The 22302-nt window shown below is 44.3% G+C and overlaps 2 protein-coding genes across 5 annotated transcripts in view; both read right to left on the reverse strand.

The window, feature by feature from the left end:
* The window catches only part of LOC130406731 (uncharacterized), a 144315-nt gene that overhangs the window by 71842 nt on the left and 50171 nt on the right, over positions 1–22302 (reverse strand). The gene's annotated exons all lie outside the window — the stretch shown is intronic.
* On the reverse strand, positions 2334–20713 carry LOC130406733 (uncharacterized). 4 transcript variants are annotated; one of them, XR_008904503.1, is made up of 15 exons: positions 18704–19201; positions 18416–18463; positions 18165–18245; positions 17737–18027; positions 17089–17352; positions 14576–14854; positions 14036–14092; positions 13234–13527; positions 11580–11648; positions 9010–9104; positions 8799–8916; positions 7888–8473; positions 6330–6561; positions 2816–3395; positions 2334–2701 (listed from the first exon to the last, which is right to left on the reverse strand). XR_008904503.1 is itself a non-coding variant. In XM_056612423.1 (14 exons), exons 2-14 carry the CDS (start codon positions 19020–19022, stop codon positions 6393–6395), a joined length of 2670 nt encoding a protein of 889 aa, XP_056468398.1. In that variant the 5' UTR covers positions 19023–19056; positions 19292–20713; the 3' UTR covers positions 3548–6392. The 4 variants fall into 4 exon arrangements, 1 of the variants encoding a protein (XP_056468398.1); XR_008904501.1 differs by having other exon boundaries at positions 2334–3395; XR_008904502.1 differs by lacking the exons at positions 2334–2701; positions 2816–3395 and adding an exon at positions 3548–5425.

Genomic DNA, 22302 nt, shown 5'->3' on the forward strand with positions numbered 1-22302 from the left:
CAACTCACCCACACAATCAGAAGAGATTAGACCCAGGGTGATGCAAAAGTGTCTGTCCCTCTTCTTCATGCTATCGATCATTATCCGACTTGGATTTTCCCCTTTCCCGTGCCCGGTCTGTTGTGTTTGTCTGGTCCTGAATCACAGACTTATTTTCCTCATCACTGAACACGTCATGATCATGAAGGCCAACCAGGAGACTTTTGATAACTGGGTCGGAAACTCTGCAGAAATTCAGAAGGGATCCTTCTTAGGTCTAAAACAATTCAATTCAAATACTTGGGTATTACTTTGGATTGTGAGTTGCAGTGGAGCTCTCATGTGGAGTACGTTTGTTCAAAGATCTGTCAGCAGGCCTAAATACAAAGATCAACATGAACGACTCCGTTAGTCGTGAGTGTGTAGGCCTCCTGTGGTGATCTGGGGTCTTGGTCGTGAGTGTGTAGGCCTCCTGTGGTGATCTGGGGTCTTGGTCGTGAGTGTGTAGGCCTCCTGTGGTGATCTGGGGTCTTGGTCGGGCCGAAGACGCTGATAACTTGGTTCAGGTTCCTCGTTTTCTCACATGAGCCTACTCTATTCTTACTCTCCTCTACTTCTTATTAAAGGCCTACTGCAGTGTTTGATATCGAGCCTGGTGCTTCAAGTGGAATAAACTGCCTTACACGCACGCGCGCACGTTAGTGTGTGTGAGAGAGAGAGAGAGTGATGTGCGGATGGGTTATTATTTTATCCGCAACCGCATCACAAACACATCATCCGTCCGCCATCCATCACACCAACGTTTTTTTGACAATTCTTTAAGTCCGCACCCGCCGCCATCCTCCGGTTATATTTAGCCTACTATATATATATATATATATATATATATATATATATATATACTTTATAGGCTAATGCCTTTTGCACTTTTTTTTTTGCAACAAAAAAAAAGAAAGCCTATTTTTCAAAGAAAGTCCACCGTACAACATTGCAACATACACATTTTTTATTCCTACATAACAACTCCGGAAATTGCCTGATTGTCTTGCAAATCAAAGGTTCCGACAATTTGTCTCAGGCCTACCTTCTTTCTTAGCTGTGGATGTTATTGGACTAGAGGTTTAACTTGTTATGAACATCGCATGCTGCCATTGCCGATTGTCACTTCGAGTCAAATCACTCCATAATCTCTTTTAAATCCCTTATTCCACGAGAGGTAGGCTACAATGACGGGCTGTTTTAACGGCGCAGTCCCATCTAGAGACGTTTGCTTCGTGGCCTATAACGAAGGCGCCGCAACGAGACGCGACATGGGATGGATCGGCACTCAATTGAAACTTTTTGTTTCCTTTCGTTAGTGTGTGTGTGCACACACACACACACACACACACACACACACACACACACACACACACACACACACACACACACACACACACACACACACACACACACACACACACACACACACACACACACACACACACACACACACACACACACGGTTAAAAAAACTCCCCTTGACCTCCTGGGGGCACCTCAGTTAATGATTGTTCGAGTCTATATCCGTCTGTTTGTGGAGCTTTGGCCACTTTACTGGAGAAGAACCAGCACGTCAAATACGTAGGTAGGTGGCTCAAAACATATTGGTCTGAAGGTTCACAGACAGTCGCAGGCAATGCATGTCAATTGACAACCTCATTATTCTTGCAAAACTTATTGTTGTCTTTCTTTTTCATCTGACATTTGAACACCTTGCATGAGTTTTTCACCCCGTTATGTAGGCTACAACTTGGACATTTTGTATAGGTTTTTTTTGCTAGCCTTTGTTGTTACATTACCAAGAAGTAATGTTGGTTTTTCAGTGGAACTTTGTTTCATGTGGGTAAAATTATTTTTGGTGGCGTAATTGAAAAATATATTATTATGTTGCCATCATCACATTCAGTTTGAGTTTCTGTTTTATTTTGATGGACCATTATTAGTGTGCAATACTTAATGAAAGAACATCAATACGAGTGCAGTTGTGTTGATTTTCAATGTTCCAGTACATTTACACGCTACTGTCTGGCTAACCTTCAGTCTCTCTACTTACTATAAGGAATACATGCCCCCACTCACGCTAAAAGCACCTGAGCTCACTACTCTGATCTTTAGAGCCATGAGTGAAACCATGAATAATGTTACACATGGATCCACTCCAAGTGTCAATGGTCACCCAATAGCTTTACACTGATGTATTACATTATTTATAGAATCGTGCTGAATTATGTGATAATATTTACTATATTTAAAGTATTGATAAATTGGCATGACAGGATTAAAAATATGTCAAACAAATGAAGCAAGAAAGCAGTCTTTTCCACAGAAGACTGCTTTCTTGCTTCCCAAACTTCGACACTTTTCCTTTTATTTTGGCCCAACCAGACGTCTGGTCTGGACATTACTGCCAGGATAATGTTAGTGAAAACCCTGAGAGTGGGAGTTTGGTTATATCCATGTTAACATGTATAATATTAATAATAATATGAAACAATAAAAGCTGCCTTTTGGGGAAAATGTAGAAAAACCCCAGAATAAAGTCAGACTGGATTATTACAGATGTTTTACAAATTCCTTGATCACAACCATACAAAATTAAAATGTACCCATCTATACCTGTCTATAGGAGGAAACTGAGGGGAACAGCTCAGTACACATGTAGTAGCCCAGGAAAGAAGACCTATTCTAAACATGATATCAATAATTACTTTACTTCACGGTCAAGACAACAGAACAATTGTGAATTGCAGGATTGACTCAATGAGTCCATCTTTGTAATTCCAATAAAACATACATTTAGTTGCCTCAGGACAGGAGGGACATGGTCTGATGTTTTGATCTGGCCTCATTCAGAGGACCAGGAAACATTCACAGAGAGCTTCACTGTTTCCTTTTGGTCCATCGCTTGTTTTGGTCAATCTTCATCGTTTCTTTCAATGGAGACATCTACTGCACCATGGCCTCTGCAAGTAACTGAATGAACCTTATAGCTAGCCTGGGTACCAGATCATCTGTCAGCATAGATTTATTTGCTCTTTGTGTATGCGTCTGGCCCCCTCCCGTTCAGACAGATTTCCAGCAGGCCTGGCCCGAGTTTGGCCAATCAGAAGTGTTTGTCTAAAAGGGGCGGGTTTGATACGATCACTGTACAGAGGAGCACTCAAGGGGAGCCGTTGAGGAGTTTCCTAAACAATGGAGAGGGCTGCTGCTGATGTGTCACACGCTTCGTTGCTGATTGGTTGCTGGTCTATCCAATTGTGTCCAGTTTGGGCCCGTTAATAACGGCCCTTGGAAATCTAATATTTACTAAGACGTTCCACACTGTTACGCATTTGCTCAGTGGTCTGGCAGCGTCAGGGTACCATTTATCATGTCTGAGGAAGCAAAGACAGAAAGGAAATGAGTGCACATCAGTATACATCAGAAAGCAGTTACAGACTTCCGGTTATGGCGCGCTGCTAGGCAGACGTGTGAAAGAGAGCTCCCATGCACAATTCATAGAAAAGTAATCAGGAAGCCACTAAGAATCACTAAGAAAACAGTTACTACTGATCAAAAAACACAGCAAACAGCCATAATGCCACCGAAACTGCAGCCAAAGACTTCAAAGTCTACTAAATCAACCGATGGTTCTTCCAGCCCGACGATGCTAACTAGTTCCAATACTAGCGACGACGACACAATTAGCCCTGGTCCAATTCTCAACGCTATCCAGACAATGAAAGAAGATTTTGTGTCGAGGTTTGATGGGCTATTGGGCGCTATTCAGTGCAAGGCGAATTAAAGTCACTGTCTGGCCGACTGACCGAAGCTGAAGACCGAATTGGCACCAATGAAGACGACCTAACATCTCTGAAAACACAGACCACCACCATGAAAGCAGCTATGGATGAGCTTGTGCTAAAGGTGGATGACTTGGAAAACCGAGCACGCCGCTCGAATGTGCGGTTGGTGGGTCTGCCTGAGTTAACCGAAGGAGGTGACGTGCGTAGGAGGTGATGAACTTTACTCACTTTTTTCATAATAGGTGGAGATTTTAATTGCACTCTCCAACCGGAGATTGATAGATCCACGGGGATAGATACCTCCCATGCCCAGACGGTTGGAGAATTGCACTCTCCAACCGGAGATTGATAGATCCACGGGGATAGATACCTCCCATGCCCAGACACGAAAGGAGTTATTACAATATATAAAATAATTTAATTTAACTGACTCTAACTCTAGGTTAGTTTTATTTCTAACATTATTCTATCAACACAGACATTTAAATCTATAGTCTGTCGTTATAATTGATTTACCTCGGGTGTACTGTGGAGTGGGTAAGACTGTTTTTAATAGCAGGCTAGCATTGCCCGTTGACTTGCGCTAGCCTAGCACGAGCGAACTCTGCAACTAGAAGGATTGTATGAAATGTGTTAAACTGTCTCCAGTGATATAGAATACCAATGCTCACTTGGGAATCAGGCCCTATGTCCAAAATTCCGAACTACCCCTTTAATATTATTTTAAAAAAAAACATTTCAAAATGCAAAACATGTTTTAAGTTCACTTTATTAAAATTAATAATTGGAAACTTCCATTTTACATTTCGGAATGCAAGACAGCAATAGAACAAGCAACATGTAGCTAGTTCAGCCGCAGAGAATCGCTGTTTAAATGCAGCAAACCAAAGTGCAGAACAAGTTTGACATTATGGTCAAACTTCTTCTGCACGAGACGGGAGCCCAGGTTAAACGGTGACGCAACTATCGTGCCTCATACACCGCACGATCCCGAGAGCTGCCTTTATTTAACACACAACCACAACACACAGCGCACCGCACACCCAAACAACGGACATGCAAGTCTCTGTAACGGTGGCGGCAACACTACGCACAATAAACACACAAACAATAAAGACCCCAAACCCGTTAACCCCACTTAACCTAACAGAAACAAATTGACAAAAGGCAATAAACCCCTTTTTCCCAACCGGCATCACGAATACCCAGACTCCCCGGGGGGTAGTTTCCGTTAGGAAACCCCGTATTTTCCAAAGTGTCGAAATGCGCATGTGCACCGTAGTTGGCCCAGCCTCAGACAGAGTCTGACTTAAACCCTACACTACTACAGTGAGCCCAACTCTTGACCCAAAACTCAACATTGTTGGTTGGACTAAATTGCATTGCACAGTTGACATGAATACTGAATGTTTTATATTCATTTTACTCAGAAATCATAATGAGACCAATAATTTTTACGTTTTTGTTTTTACAGTGTAGAGCTAAATATTATAAAAACTAAGGAGCTAGTGGTGGACTTCCGGAGACAGAGGAAGGAGACCCCACCTCTGTCCATCAATGCGGCGGTGGAGGAACGGGTAGACAGCTTCAAATTTCTGGGCACAATAATCTCCTCCTCTCTGAAATGGGAAGATAACATCACTGCTATTATTAAACAGCCCACCAGAGGCTCTTTTTCCTCCGCCAACTAAAGAAGTCTGAGTTGGCCTGCAAGGGGATGCAGCAGCTCTACCGAGCCACCTGTGAGAGCGTCCTTACGTTCTCAATCACAGTCTGGTACGGCAACCCTACTGTCCAGCAGAGGATGCGACTAGACAGGATTGTCCATACGGCCTCCAAGATAGTTGGCTGCAGTCTCCCTCCCATCTCAGACATCTACGAGGCCCGTATCCACAGTAGAGGCCTGACAACTCTTCAGGATAAATTACACCCTGCTAACTCCCTCTTCAATCCCCTCCCATCAGGTAGGAGGTTGAGGGCCATCAAAACTAAAACCTCCCGCTTCCTCAACGGCACATACTGCAGGACCATTAAAGCTCTTAACAACTCTTCATCCCTACACCAGTGTATCAGGAATGCAGACTCCCCCAGTGGCCCTGCATAGTATAATACACACTAATTTCTACTGTTTTTATATAATGTGAGTTTTCTTAACTATGTACTTATTTATTGGACCTTATGCAGATTTGCACATGAATTGCTCCATTTTGCACATCACTTGCACCGGTCACTTTAATCAAACATACAGCACTTACCCTGGCCTGTCAGCCAGGTGGCAGTGGGCTATATGTCTTATGTGTGGGATCCTTGGAAGGATATTGCATGGATGAAATGATGTTCTATGTTTTATGTGTCTTTTGTGTGGGTCTTGTACTGTCATGTACTGTCATGAGCACACTGAAACAAATCCCTAGCAACTTGTACAGAGTTGTATGGCAATAAAGTATTGAATCTTGAATCTTTATGGTGCATTTTTGGATATTAAGTAGTGCACTATGTGGAGATCCAGATTCGTGCACTCACATTTCGGACAACATAAGCACCATTGAGGGCACCAGTCGACCAATTGGAGCAGAGCCTTGGTAGCTAGGGACTGGTGGGCAGAGGGGGAAGAGGGCCTTCAGGGACGGGGAAGACCAGACGTGTCCGCAGAGAGGTGTGATGTTGGGGCATCTGTCTGCGTCCGCCGATGCGGTTGGACTTATTGCCCACATCGTTGTGAACCGTCGTCAGGATCCTGGCTAAGTCTTGGCCACTGGGAAGCATAGCATACACAAGTCCCAGTCAGTGATAAGTGAACGGTTAATCATTATGAAGTATGATTCCTTCAGTCAGAAAGAGCTTTACCTGGAATTAGGGCTGGGCGATATGGGCCAAAATGAATATCTCGATATTTTTTTACTATATCTCGATACACGATATATATCTCGATATATTTTGAATCACCTCTAGAGCACATCATAAATGCTTCAGTGCTTTCTATTGTAACAATTTAGAACTTGCACATAAGAAAAGGAAAATCACAGCAAGTTAGATTTACCAACACAGCATTTATTCAAACCGTTAATTATTTATTAACAGTTTGAATAATAATTATTATATATACACTGCCAGACGAAGGATCCCGTGCTATTCTTTTTCGAAACCAATCCTCAGTTTCCATCCTTTTTTCTCTTTCTGGCTGTTCTCACTCACCAGTCGGAGGTACACGCACCTACAGCAGCGCGCCTTCCAGACTACGTCACACACGCGCGTCCATGAGAATCTCGTGGACTCGCAATGGGCGGGGGGAGTGAGTTTAGAGAGCCACCGGAAATAGCGAGAGAAGGGAACGCTGTGCGTTAAAAAAACCCGAGAAGCCCAATCCCTATGAGAGCTCCCCACGCTACGGCCATCAGGAGGCGCACAGAGCTTTTATCCGTGATATTATATGACCAATTATATTATATTATATAATAAATTATTATATATAGAGCTCCGGGAGTCGCAAACGGCAACAATCACTTTCTCCTCCGTGCTGCGGTTCACCCCGGACTGCACTGCACTGAGTTTGACGGTTGAACGCTGGTTGGCTGTTACGTTACACATGTCACTCAGTGGCCACGCTGTTGAACGCTGATTGGCAGATACGCGTCTCTACGTTCACTTTGTATGAGATCTTGTCGCCCCGTCGCGTGAAAGCACAACGAGTATGCCGGCGGCGGCAAAAAGAAACATTGCGTCCCAATTTATATTCGATGTTCGCGATATGGGCATTTTATACATCCCCTGGAGAACATCTCGCGATACATCGCATATATTCGATATATCGCCCAGCCCTACCTGGAATCATGGATTTCATTTTCTGATATAAGTATTAGGATACTAATTAAAAATGAAAAAACAACAACTGTATATGTATATTATAATGACAAAGAAAATAAATGTATAACAATTAAAAATCTAAGAAAATAAGTTTAAAGCGTGCAAGCATGCAAAGCCTATGGTAAATTACATTTACTAATTCATTAGCTTAAGTTATTTCGGAATTTGAAACTAGATACAATGTCAAACGACAACGTCTTAGGTAGGTTCCACTTACCGAGGAACCAACTTCTCAAGTTTCAGGCACAAGGACTGGATGAACCAGGAGCCTCGGCCCCCGACTCTCATAGAGGTATAGGAGGGAGTGGTAGCCATGGCGGTCAGGAAATCTGCCGAGGTGGGTATCAACACACTCGCCTCCATGCCGTCGCTGCAGGGGTCCCCAGTGCTACTGGATCCGTCAGTCTGGGTGTGGACCCCAGTGCTGCTGGGTCCGTCCGTCTGGGTGTCAGTTTGGTCGCTGACCTCTGGGCGGGCGGGTCTGTTGTCCAGGGCGGCGACCGCCTGCTCCCTCTTGTTGCCCTGGCAGGCCTGGATGAAGAACAGCTTGGGCTTCCCTCTCAGAGAGGCGCACCGCACCCCATTCAGGAAGTCAGCGAGCTCCTTCAGCCAGACCACCTCCCTGTCCACCCCGTACACGCCGCCCTCCAGGCCGTGGCTCAGGACCACGCAAGCCACGCAGTCCATCTTACTGTGGTCCCTGCTGGCCAGCTCCCGCATGGAGGAGAGCATCTGGGCTCTGGTGAGGTCCCGCAGCACCTCCACCTGGAAGCCCAGCCAGCTGAACACACGCCTCAGGCTCTCTGCAGGACCAGAGGCAGGCAGGCAGGCAGGCAGGCAGGCAGGCAGGCAGGCAGGCAGGCAGGCAGGCAGGCAGGCAGGCAGGCAGGCAGGCAGGCAGGCAGGCAGGCAGGCAGGCAGGCAGTCACGCACACACACACACACACACACATGTTCCAGGGATGAATCTTTGCAAATAGAATACAATAGATAATAAATATTACATGATAGTAAAAAAATGGTAAAAGATGAGTGTATGCACTGTATAATACTGAATAATCCATTAAAAAGCAGAATCTGGACTAAGACTGAGACTATAAATTTGGTATTAGCATAGCATGGGCCTACTTTCATCAATGTCTGTCCCCATCCGTTGACCTAGTTTCGGAACGGAACGGCTGAAGTCAAAGTTGTTGACGATCAAGCAGTAGCCTTTAGGTTGAGCCTTCATGGGATATGGTGGATCCTAGAAACACCAAGCTGCATGAGATGAGGCTCCATATAACACCAGAGGTTGAAACCGGACTGTAATGTTGTGTAACCATTAGAAGTACTGAACCTCTTCATCTTCCTCTGTTGCTTGAGGGAGTTGTGGAGCAGACTCAGGGGGGTTGGATTCAGTGGAGGACACAGCGTGCATATGGCTCTCATTCTCTGTAACGAAGGGGACAAAATAAAAAGAAGACACACACATCACTGCAGGGTTGGCTACGAAAAAGCCAACCAGCAGGTGAGACAGAGACTTTGCATTGTGATAAAGATGACACTGCGTAGGCTAATTAATTAATTAATCAGACTCATATTTTAGGCTACTAATGGCAATTTTTCATAATGACATTAATTTTAAGATGAGGGGTTGCCACAAGCCTCAAGACACGAGGAAAATGTGGACCAGGAGGTACAGAGGGCAGGTTGGCCCAAGTGCTGCAAAACATGCGATGATAGGACCACGCTAGAAAGTACAGGGGGGGGGGGGGTGGCTTTTTTCAGGTCAGAGCAACTGCCCCTCAACATTGGAATCAGTCAACGCATAAACTGCTCTTCCCTTTAGGCCAGGCCTATAGGCGGCTGCATGCTTCAGCGTTGGTGTTACGTTGTTGCGCAAAATTTACTCAAAGCAATTCATGCTCCCTTTTAGGTTGCGCGTGTTGCGCGTGTTGCCAAGCAATTTACCGCCAGAACAGTAGGTGGAGTAATATGTGGAGGAAAGTTTTTCGTTGAAGACGACCTCGAGAATGACGTCTTTGTCTGTGGGAGTCGTTGGTTTGTTTATGTGCCAGATCGTGTTCTCCCCATACACAGTGAATGATGGCAACAGACAGAGGAACAGGGGTGATGAAGTTGTTGATCATTGGGGTTGTATAAATGTGCATATCTCTCTACATTTTAAAACGACATAATGTGTTGGCAGCAAAGTTAACTTCACTTCAGGTTAATGCTTTTGTATATGAGCCTGCCGGGTGATACTCCAGACAGGAAGTAGTAACCAGACAAGCAAACCAATCACAGCCTTGCAGGCTGGGCTGCTCGCGTAAAAGCTTTCGTAAAAAATGACGCAAGTCTAGAAAAATCACCCGACGCACGCAAGACGTGAGAAGTCGCGCAAGGGGGGCGCAAGGGCGCGCAAGGGCCTCTTGCGCTTGCGCTTACGCTTACGTAACCGAGCATAAACCAGCCTTGAGTGTTGAGATTAATTGATGCATTAATTGATATTATAACATCTTTATTCAACTATTGAATTGGAAAAAGAAAAAAACAAAGAATCTTACTGATCTCCAGTTAGTAATAGTAACAAATCACAAAAAAAGAACAAAGAAAAGTTTAAGAAAAGTCTGTGTTTTGCAATGTCTATGCAGCGCAAAGCTATGGATGTTGTTGGTTTTGTCGTCATATTTGAGAATGTAATTTGTTTTGTAGACAATGAAAATGTGTAATGGGAAACTTAAGGTGTTATAATTAAGGCTGTGAACATGCAGCTGTGCTGTCATTTCAACATACACTTTGTGAAGGCACATTTTAAGAGTTTTATTGTATACACGTGCGTCTGAGTGCCACAGGGTTTCCCCGTGTGTTTGCTTGCTAGGAGGGGAATGCTGACCCGTGTACGGTGTACTATATGCTCAGTGACACTTTCCTTTTGTCTCATGCAGGTATGAATGTTTGATCTGTTCTATATTTAATATCAATGCTGGTCAATGCATATTTCCGTTTGTGGGAAAGCAGGAAATTGCATTAAGTATGTTGTTTTGTTTATTTTCATATTATTTTGTTAAATATTTCTATATATTAGCGGTCTGCGCTAACCTAACTGAGGAGGGGAATGCTGACCCGTGTATGGGGTACTAGATACTAGTGACACTTTTCTTTTGGCTCATGCAGATCTAAATGCATGTGAACAGCCAGCATCAATTGTGGTCCATCCTTCTTCCGCACAGCGCAGAGAGATTTATTCGTTATACTGTAATAATGGTGTCATGACAGCCAGGCTATCCTTCATGATATCTTAACGACAAATCAAAATGGTACCACTTTACTTGAGGTCTGAGAATTTATTCATGACAACCAGTTTTGTGAAATATCCTGTCGCACATCTATCTGAATTGGTCTGTAACCTTGCACATCTAATTATAAGAATCATTATATCAACATTTCATGAATACCAAAAGAGGTGCATTTTCTGTTTATGTCAAGTTGTCATGACAGAGACATCCTATGGTAACACCATCCTGGTTAATGTCAAGTTTTAATTATAAAGACATCCCAAACAAATGTAATGTCAACTTGTCATGACCAAGACAACCCATACAATGTCAGCTTGTCATAAAAAAAACCCGAATGACATTTAATGACAGAAGTCCTAAACGTTTATGACATGTTTATACCGTTTATGACAAGTTCATGACAGTGTCATGTCATAGTTATGACAGTGACATGTCACTCTTATGTAGATACCTTCAAATAAAGTGTCAACAAACCTTTTTTATTGTGGAAACCTTTGTGAACTCTGATCAGTAGGATCGGTTTAGAGCAGATATGAGATGCGCCTTGCGCTTTCTATAATAATCCTACTATCCAATTGAAACTCCAACAATGATCCAAAGAACATAAGACCACAAAGAACAACTTTACCGTTGGACCTCTGGAACTGGTTTAGGAATCTTTCCAATAGATTTGGTAACTCCTCGCCGGTCCAATAATCTAGAGTTTGCCATAGAAAGGAACATGTGTCATGAGTCTTACAATGCAAACCACCAAACAATTTCAAATTGTGTACATTACTTATCTTCGTTGATTGTACGTTAGGGTACAATTGTATGTTAGGGTACAATCAACGAAGTAACCTAACATTAAATGTAAAATAACATTAATTTACATTTATTTTGCAGACGCTTTGGTCCAAAGCAACCAACATTAATTGTTGTCAACCAAGAAGATACAATGAGGGCGCCCCCAACACATTGCGCTGGCCTTAAGTATCGTGTTAAATCAAAGTCCTTACCGACTGTCTGCCTGCCTACGTGTGCTGCATTTGGGTCCTCTCCCGACCAGTTACAAATATAGTGCTAATATTATGATATAAATAGAGATTACATATTTCTTGTCTCATCAAATGCTATGAAAGCAGAATATTGTTATGGAGCTTGCAATTGCTATTGAACTAACATATTCAGTCCAATGGCAAAAGCTTCCTCCAGAATGAGCAACCACCAAGTCTTCAAAGTAAGACGCCGTAATATTGTTTGAGTCCTGATAATCTGGTTTAATCTGTGTTTCCTTCATAGGAGATTACCAGCGGAGTTATTGTGGATTTTATGTTCAAGTATTTGGATGACGACTAGTGGCCAAACTTGATCCAAATCTATTCACGTCTAAACAAGCGGCGACTATCCCGTGGTCGTGTGCGGACCCGCGGCGATGTAGCGCCCGCTACGGAAGGTGACGGGCGGAATGTGTCTCTGCTCCTTTTCTTGATAAAAAGAGAGGATGGCTCTTCCATCCATTCCTGCCTGTAGTCTGCTACTACCACCTGATTTCTGAAAGGTATTTAACTCTTTGCGTCGAAAACACTGCATGAGCTTGGTGTCTGGCTGAGCCACTTGTCCAAGTAGCACAGCGTAGTGAGCTAGATTGCTAATGACCTATCGTTTCAATACATTAAGCCTCTACTGCATTACTGGATTACTGTTTTTGTCTGTTTCTCTGAAGTTAGAGGGTAAGGCCATATGACGCCATCGACATGTAACCGACGGCAACAGACCATCACTGTAAAGTAAACTATGGATATCTCTGGGTTTGAACATTGTTGGAAACATTTTGGATTATGCAAGTACACAGCTCAACAGAATATATAACATAGTATATTTAACGCGTAAATGTTACATATTAGTCCTATAATATATGAGGGATTTTCTTATAGACGGGTTGCATGGATATTTTAACTGATGAATGTTGGATTGCATCAGAGAACAAGTGGGTTTTTAGTTGAACAGACAGTTAAGAATGCTTCATTGTGCTACTTTTACATCAAGTCTTTTGTAGAATAATATGATACATGTACCCTGTTTCTTTTGTCCTCTAGAACCACACACACACACACACACACACACACACACACACACACACACACAGGGTTAGAAACCTAAGAATGACCTAAGAAGAAACATTTTATTTAACCAATTTGAAAAAGGTCTTTACGACATGATTTACTTTGAAACCAAAACCAACTTTTCATCCCAAGCTTTGAGTCCCCCCCCCCCCACTGTGTGTGTGTGTGGTACGTTACCTGTCAATAACAGACGAGTCTTGAACGGTAGGTCCTCCAGGTCTTCCAGGCCCCTCAGCAGGTCCTGAGCTGTGGCCTCTCTTGGTGGTCTTTGGCGCTTCCACCGCACCAACATCTTGTGTTTCTGCATGGCCACATCCGTCTGTCTGTCTGCCTTGATGTCGTCCAGATCTGTGATGCTCAGCTCCAGGTGGATGGCCGCCTGCTCCCACTCCTTTCCCAGCATTTCAGCCACCTTCAGGAGCTGCTTATCGGACAGATTGCGCCCTGCGGAGCGGGTTTTATTGTCTCTGGCTATAAACAAAGACAATCCACACACAGGCAGGTCAGGTTCCACCTATCGAGATGATGGACCACTCAACCAAAATGTAGATATTACCACTTTAGAAATGGGTGTGAGGGGTTAAGGTGAGGCTAAAAAACCGAACTACAAAAGGCAGTGTTTCCCCCAGCACTTTGTAGGGCCCCGCCTTGACTACCAATGGATAGAAAATAGGAATTTTTTTTTATAGAATTTTTTTATCATTATGCATTAACAGTAGAAAGTAAAGTAGAAAACTCTCGTAGGGGAAGAAAACATGCTTCCATCAGGCTTAAAAAATAAAGATAAATAATGCATCGGTAATACTGTTCACAACAATGGTCGTGCCATAAAGCTTTTGGAATGGAATTGAAACGGAGACAGAACCTCAGCCCCCCGCTCCTTGACTAGCTTGAGGAAGACATTTTCTGGGGGAACCACTGATCCTATCATTAACACCGATGAGCCAAGGAACACGGCAGCACTAAGTAAAACACCTACCCCTTGAAAGAAACGTTGGTTCCTTCGGCTTTACTAGCGTCTTGTCGTCCCCATGTCCTAGGATATGAAAAAGGATTGTCAGTCTTTAGATGAATTTGGGGGCCCCAAGCGCTTTAAGATGCGCCCTGGACAGGACTTCCGAGCAGGGGAGGGGGGGTATCGCGTTGTCCTGTGTACTACAGTGAGTTTCAATACGCACTAACAATCCCCCGTCCCCTCCCTTGTCCGTTCCATTTGGGAACATGTTTGGTAAACATGTTTTATTACACTTGTTTCATATCATTTAATTAAGAGCGCCACCAGAGGGCGCCCCCAACACATTGTGCTGGCCCTGGCGCTCAGTTTGTCGTTGCATTTTATTCATAACCAGTCGTTGAGCAATTGCTTGGTTTGCTTGCCTTCTCGCGACGGGCCTGCCCGAGTGGACAATAATGAATCACTGGATCCCAGTGGATTAAAGGACAAAGAAGCTCCCCTCTTGTCAAAACAAAGCTGGTACTGACCGTTTATTTAAAAAGTACATTCATAGTAACAACTCACCCACACCAGCAGGAGAAGAGATCAGACCCAGGGTGATGCATAAGTCAGGGTCCCTTTTCTTCATACCGTCAATCATTATGTGACTTGCTGTCTCCCCTTTCGCCATCACCATGTCGATCAGACAACGTGCCCTGTCTGCTCTTATTATGTAGTCCTCCATCATATAGTCCTTTTCCTCAGTACTGAACACGTGCTGCTGCCAAAGATCATCCAGGAGACCTTCGATAACTGAGATTGAAACTATCTTCACAAATTCAGAACGGATCCTTTGAAGTTCCCCTGGAAGAGAAATCGAAAGGCATTGATTAATCTCTTCTTAACCTCTGTTAATATTAAACCGTTTGTCGTACCACCTTGTCCCCCACAACATATCTCATCAATAAGATGTTTGTTTGCTAGACTTGGTATCATCAAAATATCCCACATTAAGTCCACTTTTCCACAATAATAAGTACTGTAGTTTCTCGTTATATAGTTATACTCAGTCAAGTGAGATAGGGTCGGTGATGTGTTCTGTCTTGGGCCAGCTCGGTCAAACGTTGTCCGTTGTATGTGCTCTTGATGAAGCCTTTATCAACAATGTTATGGGGCCTACTACTGGTTTGCCCAATGTTTTAAATACAGGTAGGTAGGTATGTACTGCTAGGCATTTATAAGGTGTAAAACCAATCTGTACATTAGGGCTTTGACTCCGAACTTCTTTATTCGAATATAATTCGAATATCAAAGAATAAATCAAAATTCGAACGAATATTAGGCAGCCCATAATATTCAAACCTGTTATGGGCAGGCTAAGAGGGAGAGACGTCGGAGAACCCGACGCAGTCTATTCATAATATTGTAATGACCACGGAAGAGGCAGTGAATGAAGTATTGATTAGACAGCGATTTATTAGAAACCTAATAAACCGTTGGAATACGCAAGACCGGTAACCATAGCAATGCGGTAAACAAACTTGGCAAAGCCCAATCCAGGTCTTACTGAAGGCATTTAATGGTCAAAATATTATTAATAAATATTCGAATACATTAGAATATTAAACAAACAAACTTCGATTATGATTTTTGGGCAAAAGTCAAAGTCCTACTGTACACACCAGAAATTCTTAATATTATAGTCTCACACCAACTGTAGTAGGCTGATTGTTTGTTAATAATTCTAAAAACCCACCGTCAGGCACAGTGTTGGAGTAACGTGTTGCAAAAGTAATGCATTACTGTAATACATTACTTTTTGCTGAAACACGGTAATGTAAGGCATTACAAAAAAAATTATATATATATATATTTTACTCTCCGTATCAACAGTAGGGCTAGAACGGAGCGAAAAGACTACAACCAGCCTGCCTTTCCGTTTCCGGTCAACGAGTAATAGCCGCGTTTACATGGCACATCTGATCCGCATAGATTTCTATGCGGCATAGATCTGTTCCTAAAATGTGTTCCGAATGTACTGTATACATGGCAGTAACAAAAGTGTCCGTTATGTCTCTCGCGCACACCTGACACATCTCTGGACCGGCGGCGACATAATGGATGTCTTATCATTATCGGGGATTTTAAATTTGATTTTAATGAAAGCACAGCAGGAGAGAGCTTTTCTCTGCCTGCTGCTTCAATTAAGAAGGAGGAGGACAGCGCAGCAACGTCAATTTCTCGTCAGATCTTTATATTTACCCTAAGCTCCGCCGCAAAAAAGAGGAATTTGGATGCGAGTCCGCAGCTGGTGGGAGAGAGTGGTCTTACAGGAATTTAGTGACCAGGAATCCTCGAAGGTCCAATTGCGAACTACTGCAGCTGCCATCTCTCTAAGTAAAGAAGTATTTTAACGTTCAGCCTGCAAAAGCGCGGACACTACGATACGCGAACACGTCATTAATAAACACCCATGTCCCGTCGCTTAGCAACCGGCCACGCTTACCAGACTACTTTTACGGAGTGATAACAAAGACGTGAATCAGGCAATAAATCCACTTTCCTTGACAGCGGTGATGTTCGGTGTGCTTAAAAGTACCGACGGAGCTCAGTGGACCAATTGCGAACTACTGCGGCTGCACTAAGTTAAACCCCAATCTATGCGGAATAAGTGTAGGCCTATACATGGCGATTTAAAACGGAATACACCACCTCTTCTATTCGGCATAGAATCTATGCCACACAGATAATTGTACTCCGAATGAGGCGTATACATGACCATTTTCTATGCCGCATAGAAATCTATGCGGAACAGATGTGTCCATGTAAACGCGGCTATTGAGTGTTCCAACAGAAATCAAATTAAACATGACAGAAACTGTATTTGACTACGATCCTTGATTTGGAACATCAACAAACACCACTAACCACTCGGTGAGTTGCACATTTCTGAAAACGAACGTTTAGGGTTGTTTTAAGGATCAATTTGTGAATACCCATAGCCAGCCATTGTGAAGCAGGCAGGGGCGATTCGATATGAGCCAAATACCCCACCATGACGCCCGCCCGCCCGTGTGTGTGTGGGTGAAGTACGTTACCGCTTAATGACAGAGGAGTATTGTCCGGTAGGTCCTCCATGTCTTTCAGACCTCTCAGCAGGTCCTGAGCTGTGGCCTCTCCTGCTGGTCTTCGGCGCTTCCACAGCACCAACATCTGCAGCTTCTGCATGACCACAGATCTATGTTTTGCCTTGATGTCGTCCAGATCTTCTGTCTTCAGCCCCAGGTGGATGGCCGCCTGCTCCCACTTCTGTCCCAGAGTTTGGGCCACCTCCAGGAGCTGCTTATCGGACAGATTCTGCCCTGCGGAGCGGATTTTTGTAGAAGCCGACGGTAGCTCAGTTAAGCTCTGCTGGTATCGGCCTCCAGCTAGTTTTTTAGTGTTTTAATGATTGCATTTTATTATGTTTTATATTTGTTGAATGTTGCCAGACAAAATATGATGCATGCTTTATTTCGGAGGGTTTCATTATAGACGGTGTTTGAGCTATTCCGTTATAAGATTTAATTATAAAACATTTATTTAGTTTGTTTGCTTAATATATATATTTGCTTAAATAATTTGATTATTTGATATTTATTTTAGTTAGTTAAGACATTATTAACCCCATTGGGGCCCTGGGTACCCAGTCCTGCTTCCCCCCCACTATGACGCCTGCCCGTGTGTGTTTGGTTGAAGTACGTTACCTGACAATAACTGACGAGTCTCGACCGGTAGGTCCTCCAGGTCTTCCAGACCTCTCAGCAGGTCCTGAGCTGTGGCCTTTCCTGGTGGTCTTCGGCGCTTCCACAGCACCAACATCTTCTGCTTCTGCATGACCACAGGTCTATGTCCTGCCTTGATGTCGTCCAGATCTTTGGTCTCTAGCGCCAGGTGGATGGCCACCTGCTCCCACTCCTGTCCCAGCGTTTCGGCCACCTCCATGAGCTGCCTCTCGGACAGAGCTTGCCCTGCGGAGCGGGTTTCAGTGATGCTGCCTGGAAAAAAGACAAAGACAATCCACACACAGGCAGTTCAAGTTTCACCTATCGAGATGATGGACCAATCAAGGAATATACTTTCTTAATTTTGTCCTGAGACCAATCATCTCTTTCAAAAGGTGTCACCCGCTAACCTGACCCCTCCACCGTGCAAGGTTTCTTATTGGTCACTTCTTCTTCTGATTCACTTCCGTTTCTTTTCCGGCCTCCATTTCCTGAAGATAAATTTAAATGGGTTTGAGGGGTAAAGTTGAGTCTACAAACCTGTAATAAGCCTTTAAAAGGTATCCGGTCGAATCTGCACTTTTTGAAGAACATACAGTAGGCTACGTCATATGTTTTTCAGGGAGCCAAGGAACAAAGCACCACTGCGCAAAACACTAACCTCTCGTTTTTTTCCTTGGCTCTACTACCGTCCTGTTGTCCCCATGTCCTAGGATGAGAAAGGGATTGTCAAAAAAAAAAAAAAAAAGACAAGACAATCCATAGACAAGCAGGTCAAGTTCCACCTATCGAGATGGTGGACCACTCAAGGAAGAATACTTTCTTAATGTGTCGGGAGTAATCATTTTGTACTGAGACCAATCATCACATTCAAAAGATGACACCCCTAACACAATTTTACTTTAGAACTAAAATAGAAATGAACATATAATAGGTCGAAAACTTTTACCAATACTCAAACTGCTCGATGAGGCGGTAGACCCACTGTCTCCCCATTCCACGTCTTCAAGTTTAGGATACGTTTCTAGGACGATCTCGTCCAGCAGAAGCCCAATGAACTTGGATTGTCTTCCTTTGTTATTGAGTTTGTCCACGAGCTCGATAACGAGATCCTCTGCGTCCCCCTTATTGATGGAGTTTAGTTTGGTGTATTCGCGGCCGGTTATCAGTCCTTCCTCTAACACTTTGTCAAGTATGAATTGGGGATCTGCCGATAGAATTTCTTGAATGATTGTCTTGTTGCGTACAATAGCGTTATTGAGTGCCATTCTTGAACCTCAGGGAGAGAGGGTGAAAATGAAACTGAAAGAGAGCGGACAGGTTACGTGTTATGCTCCTCCTCTTAACAAATAAGACAATGACACAAAGACAGAGATCAAATGACGGAAATGTTTCCAAAAATAAATAAATACATATATAGATATAGATAATTATATATATGTATATATGCATCTAAAAAGTAATATGTATGTAACCGAGCGTTTTATTGTTGTGTCTATTGGGCAATAAAAAAGAAGAATCGAACAACTCCACTCACTGAACGGGGCGATCGTCTTTATTATTTTCGCGCTCCCAACCATGATGTCTATGCTCCCAACACTCAGTCAAAACAGCGACCCACACGCAGACACTTCCGTTATGCTCCTTCAAAATAAAGGTCCCTAAAAGATAATAAAATGTCAAGATGTGATGTACTTGACCAGTTTTCCAGCTCTCTGCTTGGGATGTCGGATCCGGTGAAAGTGATAAATCATATATTGTGTGTGCGCATCTACCTCATTACAGCTACCACATAAAGAACCATCATCCAATCCAGCCTGTGTGTGTTCTTGGCGGTACGGGTACAAAGCAGTTACACTATACCCTTAACCATAAACACAGAGCATCCTACCCACTATTCCTAATCAAAATAGCTGTTTTGCCAAAATAATAAACCAAAATAATCACCACAATTATCTCAATTATTATTATTATTATTATCTCAATCTCAAATCATTTGCGGTACAACATTTACGTTCTGCTCCACAGAAATAATAACAAACCAACATTCAAACAGCATGTCAACCCACATTCGTAGTTCAGATATAATACCACACATTGTTAGACACCCTGTTTGCATTGAAATTAACCGGTTAACTATAACTGATAAAGTCCTTGAAATGAACTGGCTGTCTCACAGCTCTTCCTGAATGGGATACAGTCTGTGGTGGCAGCCCTGTGCCCCCAGCAACGAGGGGCTCCTCAGCTGTCCAGTCCCCATAGGAGGGTCCCTCGCCCTGCTGTGGTTGGGCATGAAGAGGGGAAGTGGGAGGGCAACTTGACAAGCCAGCGAGCAGTGGCAATGTGTAACGTTTCAGTCTGTCGTAATGGACTACCTGTGTCTGTCCGTCAGAGTCCAAAGGACAGGCAATCCGATAGGTAAGCCCCAGTTCTCTTTGAGAGCCCAACACAGCCAGGACCCGGTGTGGTCCCTTCCAGTGGGGAGCCAATTTCATACGGTCCTCTGTGGGATTATGAAGCCACAACAAATCTCCTACTGCCTATGGTGTGTGACGGACGGCTCTGTCGTAGTACAGCTTTTGCTTCTCGTGTGCTTGGACACCTCTCTGTCTGGCACCACCAAACGCCATCTCCAGTTTCCCTGCCAAAGAGGCCACAAAGTCTGCATGGGAAGAAGGTAAATCTGATGATACCCGGGATGGCACCATTGGGATTATACGGGGTGGTGCGTGTCGTGTTAATCCCTAAACATTTACAGTCTTTGCACAATCTCTGCTTCAAACTGCTGACCTTGATCACTGTGAACAGCTTCTGGAATACCATGCACTAAAACATAATCCTCGAACAAACACTGTGTTACCGACTGGGCTGTTTGGTTAGGAAGAGCATACAGATTTACATATTTGGTAAAGTAGTCTTCTACCACCGATACATATCTGTTACCCTGTTCGCCACTCTCTGAAATGGTAGAGTAGCTTGAGAACCCCCCATCGGCGCCCTATGCTTGGGCTGGGGCTTTGCGGGTTTGGCATGGGATGCACTGCTCGCACCACTGTTGAATATCTTTAAACATAGAGGGCCAATAACAAGTTTGCCTTGTCCGTTCCCATACTCGCTCTGCAGAAAAGTGTGCCGAGGTAGGACCCCCGTGTAGGTGCTGCAGCACATCAGGGACCAGCGAGGAGGGCACCTGACACATGTCACCCCCCGTGCGGGAAGATTTCACTGTCCGGCAGAGCAGTCCGTTTTTTACAGCAAGGCGGGGATATTCAGTCCATAATTTCCAACATGACCGAGAGCTACCTTTCATGTGCCCCCGCGGCGGTCGAGAACTACTCCCCTCAATCCATTGAAACACTGCACTTGTGTCAGGATCGGCTCTCTTATTCCAGTCCCGTCATGTGAAAGTGCATGCATGAAAGACATGTCAGACTCACTGTCTGTGTCCACTTGCTGCCCTGTGGTGAGGTCAGAGGTGCAGGGGTCCACAGCAGATGGCGGAGATGACAAAATGTCTGACCGGGGAACCAATGGCTCCGTGTCTGAGCCTACAGAATTCACCTGAGCAGCTGTCTCCTGATGGGTGTGATTCACCACACCAGACCCTGGGTTTTGAGGCCGCCTTGAGAGAGCATCAGCATTGACATGCTGCTGACCCTCTTTGTGCTGCATGACCCAGATAAAAGGGTTGAGTTCTAACACCCATCTCGCTCTCCTTCTGGTGGGGTCCTTGTCGATCGACATGCTGCGAAGACCCAGCAGAGGCTTATGGTCAGTTATAATGGTGAAAGCAGCTGATCCAATGTGGTGTCTGAACTGGCGTACAGCCCACACCACAGCCCATAACTCTCTGTCGAATGTACACCATCACTTTTCGGTGGGAGCCAGCGACCTGCTAGCATACACCAGCACTCTCTCCAGCCCTTCCCTGTCCTGAGCCAACACGGCCCCCACGGCATCCATGGAGGCATCTGTGTACACTTTAAAGGGAACATGGAAGTCTGGCATTGGGGCGGATGAAAGTACTCCCTTCAATCAAATCCCTCCCATTCAAAGGCTCCATCACATTCCATTATCCACTGGAACGGTGTGTCTTTGCATGTTAAGCGGTGCAGAGGAGCTGCACGCCGGGAAAAGCCCTCGATAAAAAATCGATAGTATGAGCAAAGACCCACAAATGCTCTCACCTCGGTCAGTCTTTGAGAGTCACACTTTGAGTCTTTGGTGTGGGCTACGTTCTGACTTTGTCTGTGTTTCGAGGGTCTGGCTGCAGGCCATGACGGGACACAACATGGCCGAGGAACACCACCTGATTTTGGGCAAGATGACATTTTTTAGGGTTTAACCTGAGGCCTGCTGATTGAATCCTGGAAAACACTTCACGCAGAGAGGAAAGATGTCCCTCAAAGGTGGGGCTGTAGATCAGCACATCATCGAGATAAACCATGCACACCTGCCAGGGAAGCCCTCTTAGCACCAGCTCCATCATGCGCTGAAATGTTGCAGGTGAGTTAGTGAGGCCCACTGGCATCGACCGCCACTGATAGA

This window comes from Gadus chalcogrammus, chromosome 16 (assembly GCF_026213295.1).
Source record: "Gadus chalcogrammus isolate NIFS_2021 chromosome 16, NIFS_Gcha_1.0, whole genome shotgun sequence".
NCBI classification, from domain to species: Eukaryota; Metazoa; Chordata; class Actinopteri; order Gadiformes; family Gadidae; genus Gadus; species Gadus chalcogrammus.

Excerpts from the sequence above, each read along its gene's own strand:
- LOC130406733 (XM_056612423.1), bottom strand. The coding sequence starts at position 19,022 with ATGGCACTCAATAACGCTATTGTACGCAACAAGACAATCATTCAAGAA. Across the intron at positions 18,246-18,415 it reads GCCAAGGAAAAAAACGAGAG|GAAATGGAGGCCGGAAAAGA; the intron begins GTTAGTGTTTTG and ends ATTTATCTTCAG. Across the intron at positions 8,474-8,798 it reads GGGGACAGACATTGATGAAA|AGAGCCTGAGGCGTGTGTTC; the intron begins GTAGGCCCATGC and ends CTGGTCCTGCAG.